The following is a 14552-nucleotide window of genomic DNA, read 5'->3' as shown; positions in this document are numbered from 1 at the left end:
TTGTTTTGGTGGCTCTGGGGATTGAACCCAGAGGTGTCCTACCACTGAACTACAGCCCCAGTCTTTTTAAAAATTTTTTATTTTGAGACAGGGTCTCACTCAATTGCCCAGGCTGCCCTTGGACTTGTGATCCGCCTCCCAAGTCGCTGGGATTACGGGTGTGCGCCACCTTGCCTGGCCTATAGGAGAGATATTTATGTAAATAGATGAAGTGATGTTCTTGGGGAAAACTGAGAAGTGGCAGGCAGATGCAGATGTGGAAAAAGTAAATGCGATTAGTGGAAAACACCTGGGCGGAAAAAACGGGGAGATGATGGTGCGGTTACTTCAGATTGGAGGGGTCAGCGAGGTCTTCAACTAGAAGACTTAGCAGAGAGGACAGCAAGTGCAGGGCCCACGGTCAGGAAAGAACTGGGCATTTTGAGGAAGAGGCCCTGCTGGTTGAGGGGTAGAGAAGAGCCACGCGAGGGAGGGTCAGAGAGGCCGGAGGGCCAGGTCTCCTCAGCTCTGTGGGCCGGGAGTAGCCTAGGGTCTGTTCCATCTGTGATGGAAACTGCTGGAGGGTTTTAAGCAGAGGAGCCACATACATTTTAGCAACGGAGAGCCCCTAGGCCCATGGCCCTGGTGTAGGGCACAGGATGGAGGGCTTGGCCCAGGGCGGAGAGGCAGCAGGGCTGGAGAGGTGTGGGTGTGTGGCTTAGAGAGGCCACCTGCCCGGTGAACTATGGGAGGAAAGGGATTAAGAATGCCTCCAGGTTTGTTTTTGGTTGAATGACCAGGTAGAGGGTGGCGGTGTTTACTGAAATGAAGAATACGTTTGTGGAGAGAAACTCCAGCAGCACTTACCGGCCTCCTGAGCCAACCTCTAGGTGCACACAAGTCACCCGGGAATTGTCGGACACACAGACTCCAATTCAGCAGGTCTGGGTGGAGAGCGGATTGTCTAACAGGCGCTTCTGTGGGCTGGTACCTGGATGTCCACAGACCACACTTGGAGTCGTGAAGCACCAGGCCTGAGTTGGCAAGAATTCAGTCAGAGCCAGCTGCGGGGATGGCCCTGATCCCTTGTCTGCCAGTCCTGACTGGGACCAGCACTGTGGGTGAGCTCGGATGGGTCACCTAGATATTCTCCCTTGCCCGACAGCTCCGTTCCTGTTCTATCCTGCACTGTGCCCCAGGTGGCCTATGCAATGGACCACATTACCCAGCATCCTTTGCACTCTGGTTTGGGTCGGGCTTGGCCACTGGGAGGTAGCAGCCGGGGAGTCAGGGTTTTCATTTTTCCCGTTCCTCCCTGCTGGATACCCACCGTTTGCTTTTTATGACTGCTGTTTAAGGGGCCTTTCTTCATCCAGGTTCTGCCGCTGTCCAAACAGTTGGTTCTAGAAACATTGCTCTCGTGAAGGATTTTTTCCCCTAATTACTGGGGACCATATTCTACTCTCCATTATCATCTGGCATCCCCTGTCTTCCCAAGAGTAGAACCCTGGTGTCCCAGACGTCTTTCTGGAAGTGCCAGAAACCTTCTCAGCTCACTCCAGGACTGTCAGGCACAATGGCACACACCATAATCCCTGCTACTCGGGAGGCTGAGGCAGGAGAATTGCAAGTTCAAGACCAACCTTGGCACCTTAGTGAGACCCTATCTCAAAATGAAATAAAAAGAGCTGGTGATGTAGCGTGGCGCAGTGGTAAAGCACCCCTGGGTTCAATCCCCAGTACACACACCACCACCACCACCACCAACAGCAACAACAACAACAAACCCTCATTTTCGCTCCAGGCCACAGGAGGAAGTCGCCGGATAAATTCAGGGGTGCACATTATGAACCCCAGGGACAGGGAGCGTCTTCAGGCCTCTCAAGGAGTGGGATAGAAAGGACCAAGATAGTTTCTTTCTGTGTGTCTTTGCCTGTGCGCTGCTTGTCCCTCTGTCCACACCACCAACCTCTGTTCTGTCTGTGGTTCTGCTGCTCTCACTCATCTTTATCCCTGCGGGAGCTCTCACAGGGCCAGGCCAGGGTGAGCAAGTGAGGAGCCCACGCACGACCGCGAAGGAGACGCTAACTCTCAGGTGCTGACCCTGCACCTTCATGAGCTGCAGAGTGGGGGGGCTCTCCAGTGCGTGCAGGGCGCCCTGTGCTCGCTCACCCTGGCCCAGGCCCACTTGCTCCCCTGGTCTGCTTTTTCGTCTCTGACTCTGTCCGACAGCTCAGCTTCTCCCTGGTCTCTGCTTCTTGGTACCTCAGCAGCCTGATCTTTCTGCTTATGACCACATGGCTAAAGTTGGTGGCCCTACGTGTCTCCCAACCCAGCGCTTGGTACCTTAGTGAATATACTGAATACAGCCCAGTGGCCAGGGACTGGGACTTCCCTGCCTTTCATCAGGGGCTTGAGAACAGACTCTTTGAGGAGGGGGAGGGGTTGATAGAAACAAGGGCCCATTTGGCCATGGGTCCCCGAGTCTCTTCCTCTGGTGTAAGATGTGGCTCAGGGCACCCCTCACTGCCAGCACACAGTCTGCTTGGCCCTTGGGCCCTCCTGGGAATGTGCGGAAAACAACCAGAACTGAGTTTGCAGACAGGGAAAGACATGCTCCTCTCCTCCAGCCCCGTCATGGTTCTTTAAATGCCCTGAGTGCACATCAGGCTGCCCCCTCCTCAGCCACCAGGGCTCTCCCAGCTGGGTCTGTAGAGAGCATCGTCCCCTCCAATCGGGGTTCTGCTTTTAGATGTCCAAGCTGAGTGTGGTACAAACAGTGCTCTAACCCACTCTGGCCAAATGCTCTAGAGAATTCGGGAAGGCTCAGGAAGGAGGAGGCAGAAGCCTTCACTCTGGAGATGCAAGAAGAGCCTGAAGGAGGACTTGGGGGGTGGGGAGGGAAGTGGTCCCATTGGGGGCCCAGATGGCACCGGCACCTGTGAGAGGATCCTGGGGAGCTGTGGGGCCCTGCAGATCCTACTTTATTTTGGGGGGACCTCGACAACCGTTTTCTACATCTCCTCTGGGTAATTTTTAAACAGCAGCAGGAGGATTTAGGGAAGACACTGCACCAGTTTAATGGGGAAGGTGTGGCAAGGGGCTTTGGGGCCATGTCTTGTCTTATTAGGAGAGGCCAGCCCAGGTGAGGAATGAGTGCAGGAAGGCCTGGGGGTGGGCATGGGAGCTGGGGAAGGAGGAAGAGGGCTGCCCAGGCCCTCTGTCCATGTGGAGAGAGGCTATGGAACTGGGGCCTTCAGGCCCACGTGCACACTCCAGGTTCTGGGTCTGCTTGGGGTTCGTGCAGACCTGCCACAGCCATCAGTGCCCTGTGCCCCTGAATCTGGACTCTGCTTCTGGGGTTGCTGGGACCCAATGCTCAAGCTTTACTTGCCTTCTACAGAGACGAGGCCCTCCCTGCAGGGAAGGATCCCCTGAGCACTGAGGGAAAAGATTATGCAGATGCAACATGGTGCTAAGTTGCTTCATAGTGAAAGAATCCAAGCCGGTGGCATCGTCCGTCCTCTGGAATCCTTATTCCATTCATTCCTCCGAGTGACATCTGTGGAGCTCCTTCCAAGTGCCATGTTCAGATCCCTGTGTCTAGACCTGCAGGGAAGACAGGTGCCACGTAAATCAAGGGCGGTGGTGAGGTGCAACAGGCTCTTACAGAGCACAGGAAAGGCAGCTGATTCTATGTGGGGAGTCACAGGAGCCTTTGCAGAGAAGGTGACATTTACTCTTAAAGGCTGAGCAGGGGTTTACCAGGTGGGAAAGAAAGATCCTCTTAGTGGGGGCCAGGAAGGCCTGGCTGACTTAGAGAGGGCGAGACTTGGAGTAGAGGGTGGTGGTAGAGGGGGGATGGATGTGACTGCAGAGGGTGGGTGGAGCAACTCTGCCAATCTGGGGGTCGAGGTGGCCCAGTTAATCTGTTAAACTTCTCTCAGCGCGGGGCCTTTCTGCATTTGCTCCTGACTCTGCAGAATTAGGTCCTGTGCAGGGGTGGGGTAGGAGTCAGGCCTTGGGGCACAGGGGCGTGTCCCCCAAGGGAAGGCTGGAGGCCCAGCAGTGCCCAGCCTGCACACATCACCTTGGCAGTTTGTGGGCAAACCCTCTTGGCCGAGGGAGGGGAGATTGCACTGCCAGCCACTTCCTCCAGTTCCTTCCCTGTGCCTGTCGTCACGGTTACCCTAGGGGTGAGGCTGAGGTTGGGCGGAATCAATTTCGGCCAGGTTTCTATTTTCCCAGATGCAGGTCAGCCAGAGGAGCTGTCACTTCTGGTTCTGTTTCAAAGGAAGCCAAGGGGTTGGGAGGTGCTTGGGTGCGGTGGTGTTGACGAGAAGCCTCCTGGGGGTGAGAGTGGGTCAGCAGAAGCCCAGAGGTGGCGGGGAAGGAAGAAGAGGCTGCCCTGCCAGGACTCAGGCCCTCTGTCCTGAGCTCCTAGAGCATGCTGGGAGTGCATGAAGAGAGGCTGCTTATTTTCCTGGCCTGTAGCCCTTTGGGCTGAGACCTTGCTGCAGGCCTTGGGCTGCCAGAGTCACCCCCGCTCCACCCCCTGCCCTGCTTGAGAAGTGAGAGAGTTGGCAAGCCTGGGGCAGTCCAACAGCTTCTCTAGTGGCCTCTGACTCTGAGCTGGCCCCAGCCCAGCCGGACCTATGAGTCCTCCAGATTTTCCTAATAGGTAATGGGCAGCAGGAGTTACCATACCAAAGTGCCCTGGACGGACCGGGGCTGTGCATTCCAGGATTCAAGAGCAGGAGAAATGAAGCTCATGAAATCTAGAGTTTAAAATCCTGGCTCTGTCATTTCCCAGTTGTATGATCTAGACAAACGGAGTCATTGAACCTCAGTGTCACTATCTATAAGATGGGACAATAATAGCAGTTTCCTTATAAGACTCGATTATGAGAATTAAATGATGCACTGAAAGTATTTAGCAAAGTAGGCAACCAATGGCAGTTCTCGTTATCATCACTAATGAAGCTAACAACTGCCGCTTAGGCTCAGAGGCAGAGCTGGTGGGCGGTGGGTTTCTGTCTCCCCATCTAATGGGCTCATGCGTGGTGAGTTCCAACATGTCCTGGGAGAGAAGCGAGTTGGAGACACAGGAGGCCCCTGGGCTGGGCCCTGGAATCCCCCAGCTCCCTCACTGGCATCCTGAGGAAGAAGAAGCAAAGGTGAAGGGTTTCCCTGGAGCCATTGGGAGATGGATAGGGAAATGGATCTGAGAATTTGGAAAGACCAGGAGGGAGGATCATCAACATGGAAGGGCGTGAGGGTTTAAAATCTCAACAGAGGGTGGGAGGAGGGGGGTTAAAGAATCTGGGAGGTGAGAGGGGTGCAGGTGGGATGGGAAAGTAGTGTCCGTGCCCAAGACACTTTTAGAGGAAGTGCCTGAGAACTGCTGGCCCGGAAAATCATGCCCGCAGGCCTTGGGTCGGGTGCGGAGAACAGGCCGGCCCGCCTGCCAGGTGCAGCCTTGTCAAAGTGGCTTCCCCGGGTCCTGGCCCCCTAACTCTGGCAGGCTCAGGTAGCCCACCCGGGGCTTGTGGGAGGGCAACTGCTCCCCGGGATCCCCACTGGCCTGAGAGGATCCTCTTAGCAGCAGCCAGCGGGCTGAACACCAGTGAGCGCTCGGCTGGGAAGGGGGAACTGTCCCTCTATCTGTCCCTGTGTCCCAGTTGGTCTCAGTGCCTAATCGGTGGCTCTGTTGCCCTCACAGCTAGATGAGGAAGAGGAGCGACGGAAAAGGCGTCGGGAGAAGAACAAAGTCGCAGCAGCCCGATGCCGCAACAAGAAGAAGGAGCGCACGGAGTTCCTGCAGCGGGTGAGCCAGGGCTGGCCGGTGGGCGGGGAGGCCTGTCCGGTCTTTGGAGCAGCTGGTGTTCTCTCTGCACAGGGGACATCATCAGATGGTGTGGAATCAATGGCCACACCCACTGCCCTTTCTGCCACCTGTATGATACCCTCTCCCCAAATCCAGAAAACCAAGGCAGCCTGCAGCAGCTTCTGCCCAACCTGTCACCTGGAAGCCTAGAAACCGTAGACCCAAGTGCCAGGTGCCACATGGCCCGGGACTGGCACTACCAAATTTGGTCCCTTGTGCCCACCACTGTTGTCTAGGGTGGGTGCTCATGAAGCCAGATGATAACAGCATGCACCTGGGCAGTGGACAGAGCCAGTTTTGTGCAGAGAAAACCACCTTCCCTTAACTACAGGTGGCTCATCCAGCCCTGATCACCGACCAGCCCCACTGAAGAAGTGCCCCCACTCCCCACCCCAGGCTTGGCCGCTGTCTCTAGGGATCCAAGGCAGCCCTAGGCTGCTGAGCCTTTTCCTCTTGGCTCTACCTGCCCTTTCTCTTGGAATGTGCCAAGTTTGTTCTGTCTCCCCCCTGAATCCTTGCATCCTGTAATGACAGATGTTTCTTCTAATGAAGAAACAACCAGAAAGCTGATTAGTCCAAACCAGTACCCAATCGTGATAATAGTAAATATAAGAAATAATAGCAGTAACAATACATAATAACAGCATAAGAACAGGCCCTGTTCTGCCAGTATATAACAATTAACCACAGTTGCTAGCATTTATAAAGATGGCACTGTGCTAAGTGCTACATGAAATGTTTCTGATCTCATTTTGTTGGTTGAATAACCATATGAGGTGGGTGACTTTCTACAGATAAGGAATCCAAAGTGTGGGGAGGTCAAGTCACTCACCCAGGTCTCTCAGCGACTAGGTGGGATGAGAGCCCAGCCTGCGGCTGACCGCAAGCCTTTGTCCTTCACTCCGCCACACCGGCTCTAGTTCACTGGTTTACCAGTTGGTTCATTCGTTCTTTTGTTCATTCCTTGATTCCACAAGTGTTCGTTCACATGTGCTACATGTCCAGAGCTCTGCCTGGTGCACTCGGGGACAGTGCTGGACACTCTGCCTGCCCTGCAGCAGACAGAGCTGGGGGAGGCACAGAGGGCTAGAGAAGCCTCACCAGAGCTCCCTCTTCCAGAGGCCTGTCAGACCGTAGGCAGCAAGACATACCTGAGCCCACATACCAGTGACACACAGTGTGACATCCAGTCATTGCCAGACAGACAGCACTCACTGTCCTTCATTCCAGTAACACTTATCAAACACTTACCATGTGCCAGGTCTTTCATAAATCTCCATGAATCCTTTCAACAGTCCAGTGAGATATTAACTATTCCCATTTTAGAGACTGACCTGTAGCTTGGAGAGGTCAAGTTACTTGCCTGAAGTCACAGATGACAAGTGGAGGGCGGGGATTCACTCATCCATTTGCTCATCCACCCGTCCAGCCAACTAACGATGGATGAGTGCCAGCTGCTCCTGTCGCATTGTGGATAAACAGGCTGCGTCTGCCCTGGGATGGCCGTGGGAGCTGGAGGAGAGTCAGGTGTTCTAAGTATCCCACTGGGAGTCCCAGTGTACTGTGGGAACTGCAGGGGGCCTGTCCTGGGCTAAGCCAAGGAACATCTAGGCTTTAGCTGTGAGATCAGAGCAGCAGAAGGAATAAGATGCTGGACATGGATGTAGGGGTTTCCAGGAAGGGTTCGTGCGAAGGTGGGAGGTGTTGCTTAGGGATGTGGTTAAGACATTGACAGAATGTCTGTGTGGCTGGAGGTTAGGGAGCTGAGCAGAGCTGCAGAGGCAGGCGGGCCCAGAACTGGCGTTTGCGGAGTGGTCCCAGGTGCTGGGTTGCCTGGGACAGTCCGGGATTGTGCCTGTTGTCCTGGCCTAGTGACTAGGATGACGGTTTACGGAAAACCATGAGAGGGTTTCAGGAGGAGGGGGAAAACCTCTGAAGCATCCCTCTGGCTGGCTGCAAGGTGGGGCATGGGCTGCAGACCTGAGTAGTGTCCTTGTCCCAATGAGAGAAGATGAGACTGGGAAGGTGAAGAGATGAGTGTCGCCTGGGGTCTGGGTGGGACAGTTTGAGGCAGCACTGTCTGGGCCCAAGTCCAGGCCCCCTACTCCCCAACCCGCCTGGGAAGCGGAGGCTGAGTGTCAGGTCTAGGCATAAGTGCAACTGTCTGTGTTAACTGTGCCTCCAAACCCCCGGACACCAGATCCTCCCCTGGAGGATCAGGCAAGTAACTTGACCTCTCCAAGCTACTGCATCTTGGAGAGTTCCCTGCCTCTACCAGCTGAGGCCCTGAACCCTGAGCAGGAATCAGGCCCTTAGAGGGGTTGGGTCCACACCTTGTAGGCCCTGGGGCTTCCCAAATGCCTCCTCTTCCTCTGTCTGTGGTCAGGAGCAGCAGCCCCAGGTGTTCTGAGTATTATACTGGGAGGCCCAGTGTACTGTGGGAACTGTCCTTCATTCCAGTAACACTTGTCAAACACCTACTATACCATACCGCTGGCCCTGTCCAGCGCCTGTGCCAAGGCAGGTTCTCTGGGTGTTGGTAGTTATGTCACCTCACGTTCCTATGGTGCTCTGCACTCTGCATAGCTCTCTCTTCTTAATGGTCACAACCACTCTGGGAGGAGACTAAGAGCCCCATTCCACTGAGGAGGATCCTGAGGACTCAAAGACTCACTCAATGTCACACAGTGGCTGAGTCAGTGGACAGAGAATCCAGGGCTTCCTCCGCTGTCTAGTGTCCTATTCAGGTTGCCCAGACTCAGAGGAATTACAAAACATGTTCAGAGTGGCGTAGCTGGCAAGTAGCAGTGTCAGAATTTTAACTTAGAGACGTCTTTCAGGCTCTGAATGCCACACCTCGCTACTTCTCAACTCTTAAAAAAAGTTTATGGAACTCTATTTTATGTACCTTTGAGTAATTTTTTGACTTTTTAAAATATAAAGCAAGAGACTGTAGTGAAGTCTTTTGGGCCAATCATCATGTTTTCTGAGTCATCACTGAGGCCCAGAAACAGGGAGTGACTTGGCCGGGCCACCCAGCCCTTCACCTAATATTTCTTACTACTGACTTTGCTGACCACAGCATAGGAGACAGAACCTCCCCTTGCACTGATTTGGTTCTAAAACAACAAATGGTTTCAATTCTTCTAGAGCAATTAATATCTACCAGAAGTCAAAACAACAAACACCAAAAAAAAAAAAAAAAAAATACAGACAGAATCATTTCATTTCCTAATTAACATATGGAGGTCCTCGCTGGTTCCTATTCATTCATTAGGAAAACAAATTGGGTAATTGCTATTACAAAGCCACAAGCCACTTCTACAATCATGATTAAAAAGAGAGTCTTCTGAACACAACTTATGGTTTCACAAGAAATAAATATGTAGCCCCAGACCCTAACAAAAGGGAAAGGTGGTTAGTGACATTGTGACAGCCAGGCAGACTTCAAGAGAGCCCATGGTAGGCTTTCACATTCTCAAACCAACAGACAACTGCATTCCTGTGACAGTTGCCTGTGCAGAGCCAGTTGCCTCTCGCCTCATTGGTGTCAGGTGACACTGATGGGTTGTTTGGACATGCGGCTGTTTCTGGCAGGTGCATCTGTGTGTGATATTAATGAATTCTGCATGTTGGACACATCTGCTTGGTATCGGTTTTGACTTCAAGCTCGCTGCACTTATGAACTTCTCTGCCCTGCCAACACTTTACAGAACAGCTCTCCTGACAGACTCCTTCCTCAGTCTCAGGGTCAGCTCTGCTCCGTCTCCTCCATTCTCCAAATCCTGGTGGTCATCAGGACCTATTTTTTTTAAACATCTTTCTTCTCTCTTTTTCATATTATTGGGGATCAGTTCTTCTGATCCCCAAGATCATTGCCTTTTTTTTACAGATGAAATGACCAAAGCTCTGAGAAGTTAAGAAGTGTGCCCCAGACTCTGATGCTAAACCCACAGGCTTTCCAGAGCTATAGTCTAGCTCTTAACTTGCCTTTCCTGCCTTCCACACTACTGTGTCCAAAAGTGAGCTGTGGACACCTGGACCATTTGTATCTTCTTTTTTTTTTTTTTAAAGAATTTTTTTAATATTTATTTTTCAGTTTTCGGTGGACACCTTTATTTTATTTTATGTGATGCTGAGGATTGAACCCAGCGCCCTGCGCATGCCAGGCAAGCACGTTAGCGCTTGAGCCACATCCCCAGACCCATTTGTATCTTCTTTATGCATCTTCTGCTCTCCCATGTCTGTGTCCCTGCTCACTCAGGGCTCCTACCTGAAGTTCTTCCCTTCCCTTCTCTACCCACCAGAACCAACTCATCTTTTAAGCCAAGGAGAGACCCTGCTCATTAATCCTCTTTGAAGGTCTCCTAAGCCCTGGGTGGCTGATGGTTCCTAGTAAGTTCAGAGATGAGAAGATCCACAGAGCCTTTGGATTCCCCAGACATTCTCTGTTCCAGCAGGTCCTCCGCAAATCATGGGTGGTGGGGTACCCTGAGACTCCCTGAGGCAGAAGCTCAGGAAAATTTGAGGACAGAGCTAGCACTTTGGGCTGGAGAACTGGAATGTCAAAAGTCCCCGGAGTCACTCACTGTGCAGGTGGCTAACATTGGCACCAAACTTCCACAGACTATGATGGTTTCCTGTGGGGTCTCTCCTGGCCCCCAAGGTAGATTTCTCAGAATCCTGAGACCCATGGACCAGGCCAGCTTCCCAGTCACATCTCAGCCTGTCAAATGAAAAACCACCATAACTGGTTTTTAATCTTTCCCGAGCACTTTTTTCCCACTTTTTTTGAGGCTTTCTCCCTGGGTCTCTGGCCACGAGGCTTACCTTCCCCAGCAGTCAGGAGCTCATTCTGCCACCTTGGAGATGAGCACAAGGAACAACCCAGTGGGCTGGACTGAGGAAGGCAGCCCACCTGGGGTGCGTGAGCCCCACTGAGCCTCCAGAACCCTTAGAGGGAGGCTGTTCCTCCTGCCCTGTGCTGTGGAGGGACAATATGATTGTCACATGCTCAGTTACACACAGCCTGCTCCTTTTTTTTTTTGTATCAGGGACTGAACTCACAGACACTTGGCCAGTGAGCCACATGCCCAGCCCTATTCTGTATTTTATTTAGAGACAGGGTCTCACTGAGTTGCTTAGAACCTTGATTTTGCTGAGGTTGGCTTTGAACTTTCGATCCTCCTGCCTCAGCCTCCTGAGCTGATGGGTTGCTGAGTCTCTGCCCTGTGGCATTTTGGATGGGATAGTTTTCACTGTCCATAGCAGACTGGCCTCTGCCCATCCTCCCTGTCTGGTGACAACCAAAAAACGTCTCCTGACATTGTCAAATGTCTCCTGAGAGGCAGAGTCACTCCCAGTTGAGAACTAAATTGGCCTAAAACTTTACTGGCCCAGGAATAAATTTCAGCTCTCAAACTGGTTCTAAGTGTTTAGGCATAGTCCCAGAAAAAAAAAAAAATCATTCAGATGCTTTTCTGCCATTTTGTTGGACCCCAAGGCCCTGAATTGGTGTGGCCATCACCTGTCCCCACTCGACACATGACCCCAGCCCCACCAAGTCAACATCTCTTCCTTTGTCCAGAGCCTCTCCAGCTCAGCTGGAAGTGCCTTGGAAATCTCACTTGAAGTCCATCTAAACCTCACTCGGGATCCAGTAGGCTGCTTGACAGTTGCCCTTCTGTGAACAAAATGTCTATAGATTTCAGCAGGTGTGGAAGAGACTGTTCAAATAATTATAGACTGACATGACCACACTGGGGTTCCACAGGCCAGAATATCCCCATTATATATTTATCATACATCAGAGCACTTGCCATTGTACTGTCATCCTTGGCCACCACAGGCCTTCTGTGCACCCTCCACTAGATCCTCCTGGCCTCTGTTCTTTGCCCACCTTTTACTTCCTGTGCAAAAGCCCCCGAGGCCGAACATGAGTCAGGCTGGCCCCAGAATGTCACCTGGACTCATCCCACTGTGACAGTCCAGTGTCACAATGTCACTGCCTGCAGAAAGTAGTTAGCCCAGAGCCTCAACTGCCACAGGGAACAAGTAGAAAACAACGCAGGCGATACCAATGCCACCCGCAGGTGCCCCGCGCCCACCCACAGGCAGAACCGCTCCGAGCCCGCGGGGGAGTCTCACAGTGTGTGTCTGTCTGCGCAGGAGTCCGAGCGGCTGGAGCTCATGAACGCGGAGCTGAAGACGCAGATCGAGGAGCTGAAGCAGGAGCGGCAGCAGCTCATCCTCATGCTGAACCGCCACCGCCCCACCTGCATCGTCAGGACCGACAGCGTCAAGACGCCCGAGTCCGAAGGCCACCCGCTGCTGGAGCAGCTGGAGAAGAAGTGACCCTGGGCCTGGCAGAGGAGGAGGAGGAAGGGGAGGAGGAGGAGGAGAGACGGAGGAGGAGGGGGCTCCCAGACGGCCTTTCCTTGGTGCATGACAAACTCTACACTGAGGCTCAGCACCGCGGCCTCGGGCGGGCTCTGGCGTGGAACTCGGATCAGCCACACGCGAGGAAGATCGGGCTGAGGGAACCCAGAGGGACCAAGCGCTGAGACCAAAGCTGAACTGCGGGTGGGGCTGACCTGCCTGGGGCGCGGCCCGAGGGAGGCAGGACGAGGCACCCGCATCAGAGAAGTGCCCAGCCGGCAGCCTCGGGCGCGTCTCCAGCTTCTCTGCCAGCGCCACCCACCCGAGGGACCACCGAGCAGCCAGGAAAAGCCATGAGTTGTAACCAAAATGGAGCTGAGGATGGAACTCAGCGCAAACCTGCAATCGCCTGCCCCTAGCCCTCCCCCGACCCTGGTACAGAGGTGGAGAGGGGCGGGCGATGTCCCTGCCCGGGAGGTGGCAGCCGGGTGACCCTCGCGGGCCTGCTGGAGGTTGCCGTGGGCACTGAGGCGCGGGCGCCCTTCCAAAGCACACACTCACTGAATGTTTACAGACTGGCTGTCCTGGCAGGGCTTTCCACTGCACACGGTTTTTATACTTTCTTTTTCTTTTTCTTTTTTTTTTTTTTTAATATTTTTTACAAACAAAAAAAAAGATTTTATACAAGCAATATATATATGGATTTCTATAATCACTCGATGTGATACAGTATAAATATGCTATGGTTTGTTTGTTATGGACAGATATCCACCCATTATGGCCGTTGTGTGTAACTCCTAAGTACTGTAGTCTCTGGGTGTCGGGGGTGGCTGGGGCGGGCTGGGGTACCTTTCCCTCCTTGTAAACCCTTCCTAGTACGCAGTCCTGTATTGCTCAGTAAAACATTGCTCTTACTTACCCAGCTGCCTCCTGTGGTGTCTGCTGGGGAGCAGGGTGCAAGGCGCACCCAATGTCAGAAAGTGTTTGGAGCGTCTGCCGTAGGCACTTGGTTTCCACAACCGCCCTCCCAGGTAGGTATTATTCTACCCATTTTTACAGATGAGGAAGCTGAAGCTGAGGGAAGTTCAGGTAACCCACAGTTAACCATCCTGAGAGTACTTACTTCACTCATTCACTTCACTAATGCTGGCTGGGCGGTACTCTCCAAGGTACTGAGCAGTCACTGGGGAATCAAACACTCCTCCATCTTGTCCCCCTGGAGCCTATAGGCACTGGCCCATCTCATGCTGGCTCCAGGTGCTGTCTCATGTCATCCACACTGCAGCCCCGCACGGGGGCAGCAACTGTCGCTCATTCACAGGTGGGGAATTAGAAGCCCCTGGAGATTAAACTTGCAGCCATGATTTGTTGAAGACTTTTAGGGTGACAAGCACATAGAATCTCATTGACTTCTCGGGACAGTACAAAGTAGGAATTATTCTTCTTGTTTCACAAATGACTTAGCTGAGACTCTAGATGGGCAAGGGACCTGTCAAAGCACACCCAGCAAGCAAGGGACAGAGCTGGTATTTGAACTCTGCCTCCAGAAACCTATGGCTTTTCTCTTGTCACTGGTTGACTGTGACTGTCTCCGTGGTTGAGTATCTCACCTGGTCAGAATAGGAAGCTTGGAGGCCATGGTTATAGATATGCTTTCCAGGAAGCCTGGATATTGTTTCAGCCTGTCTCAGGATCGTGGAGTGAACCAACTTTCCTGGCAAATGTGTGCGTGAGACAGGGGCACACCCACCTCTCACCTCCACAGCACGATGCCTCTTCACAGAGCAGGAACAGCTCCATGCCATTCACATGGCTAGTTAAATGCCATGTACCTTATCTCATGTGCTGCCACAGCTTGAATGGACAGGTGGGAAAGGTGCTTTTAGCTCCTCTATAACGGGGGCTTATAAAGGTTAAAGTTCATCCAGATAAAAAGAGGCAGAACTGAGAGTGGATCCCAACATGCCTATCTTCTAACCACATGTTTTTCTGCCATGATTGGGGCTAGGAAATTAGTTGATGATAAGGACTGGTGTCTAGTCCACCAGTGACCTTGGATTGCTTCCTAAATCATGGACAGGGCCTTCTGGGATGGGTGAAAATGGAAAGTAGGTCAGGATACACAGTTGGTCCCTTGCTTCTGCATTTCGGGTTCCCTCCACCGTGTGTGGTGTGGGCTTCCCTGATCCCTGCCTCAGGCACAGCCCAGGCCGCCCACACTCAGCTGTGACTGTGTGCAGTGAACCGTCAGCTGTAATCCTTCTGCATTGTTCAGCTGAGAGAAGAATGAAGTCGTGGACTTACAAGG

The 14552-nt window shown here is 52.9% G+C and overlaps 1 protein-coding gene across 2 annotated transcripts in view; it reads left to right on the top strand.

Moving 5' to 3' along the window:
• Positions 1-13162, top strand: part of Jdp2 (Jun dimerization protein 2) — a 38625-nt gene extending 25463 nt beyond the window's left edge. For both annotated transcript variants that reach the window (XM_071607655.1, XM_027931534.3), the window contains exons 3-4: positions 5702-5806; positions 12035-13162. In XM_071607655.1, the coding sequence (XP_071463756.1) occupies positions 5702-5806; positions 12035-12220 (291 nt within the window). In that variant the 3' untranslated portion in view covers positions 12221-13162. The remainder of the gene's footprint in view (positions 1-5701; positions 5807-12034) is intronic.
• Positions 13163-14552: the final 1390 nt, after the last annotated feature.

This window comes from Marmota flaviventris, chromosome 2 (genome assembly GCF_047511675.1).
Source record: "Marmota flaviventris isolate mMarFla1 chromosome 2, mMarFla1.hap1, whole genome shotgun sequence".
In the NCBI taxonomy this organism is placed as follows: domain Eukaryota; kingdom Metazoa; phylum Chordata; class Mammalia; order Rodentia; family Sciuridae; genus Marmota; species Marmota flaviventris.
This window is presented reverse-complemented; position numbering and strand designations above follow the sequence as displayed.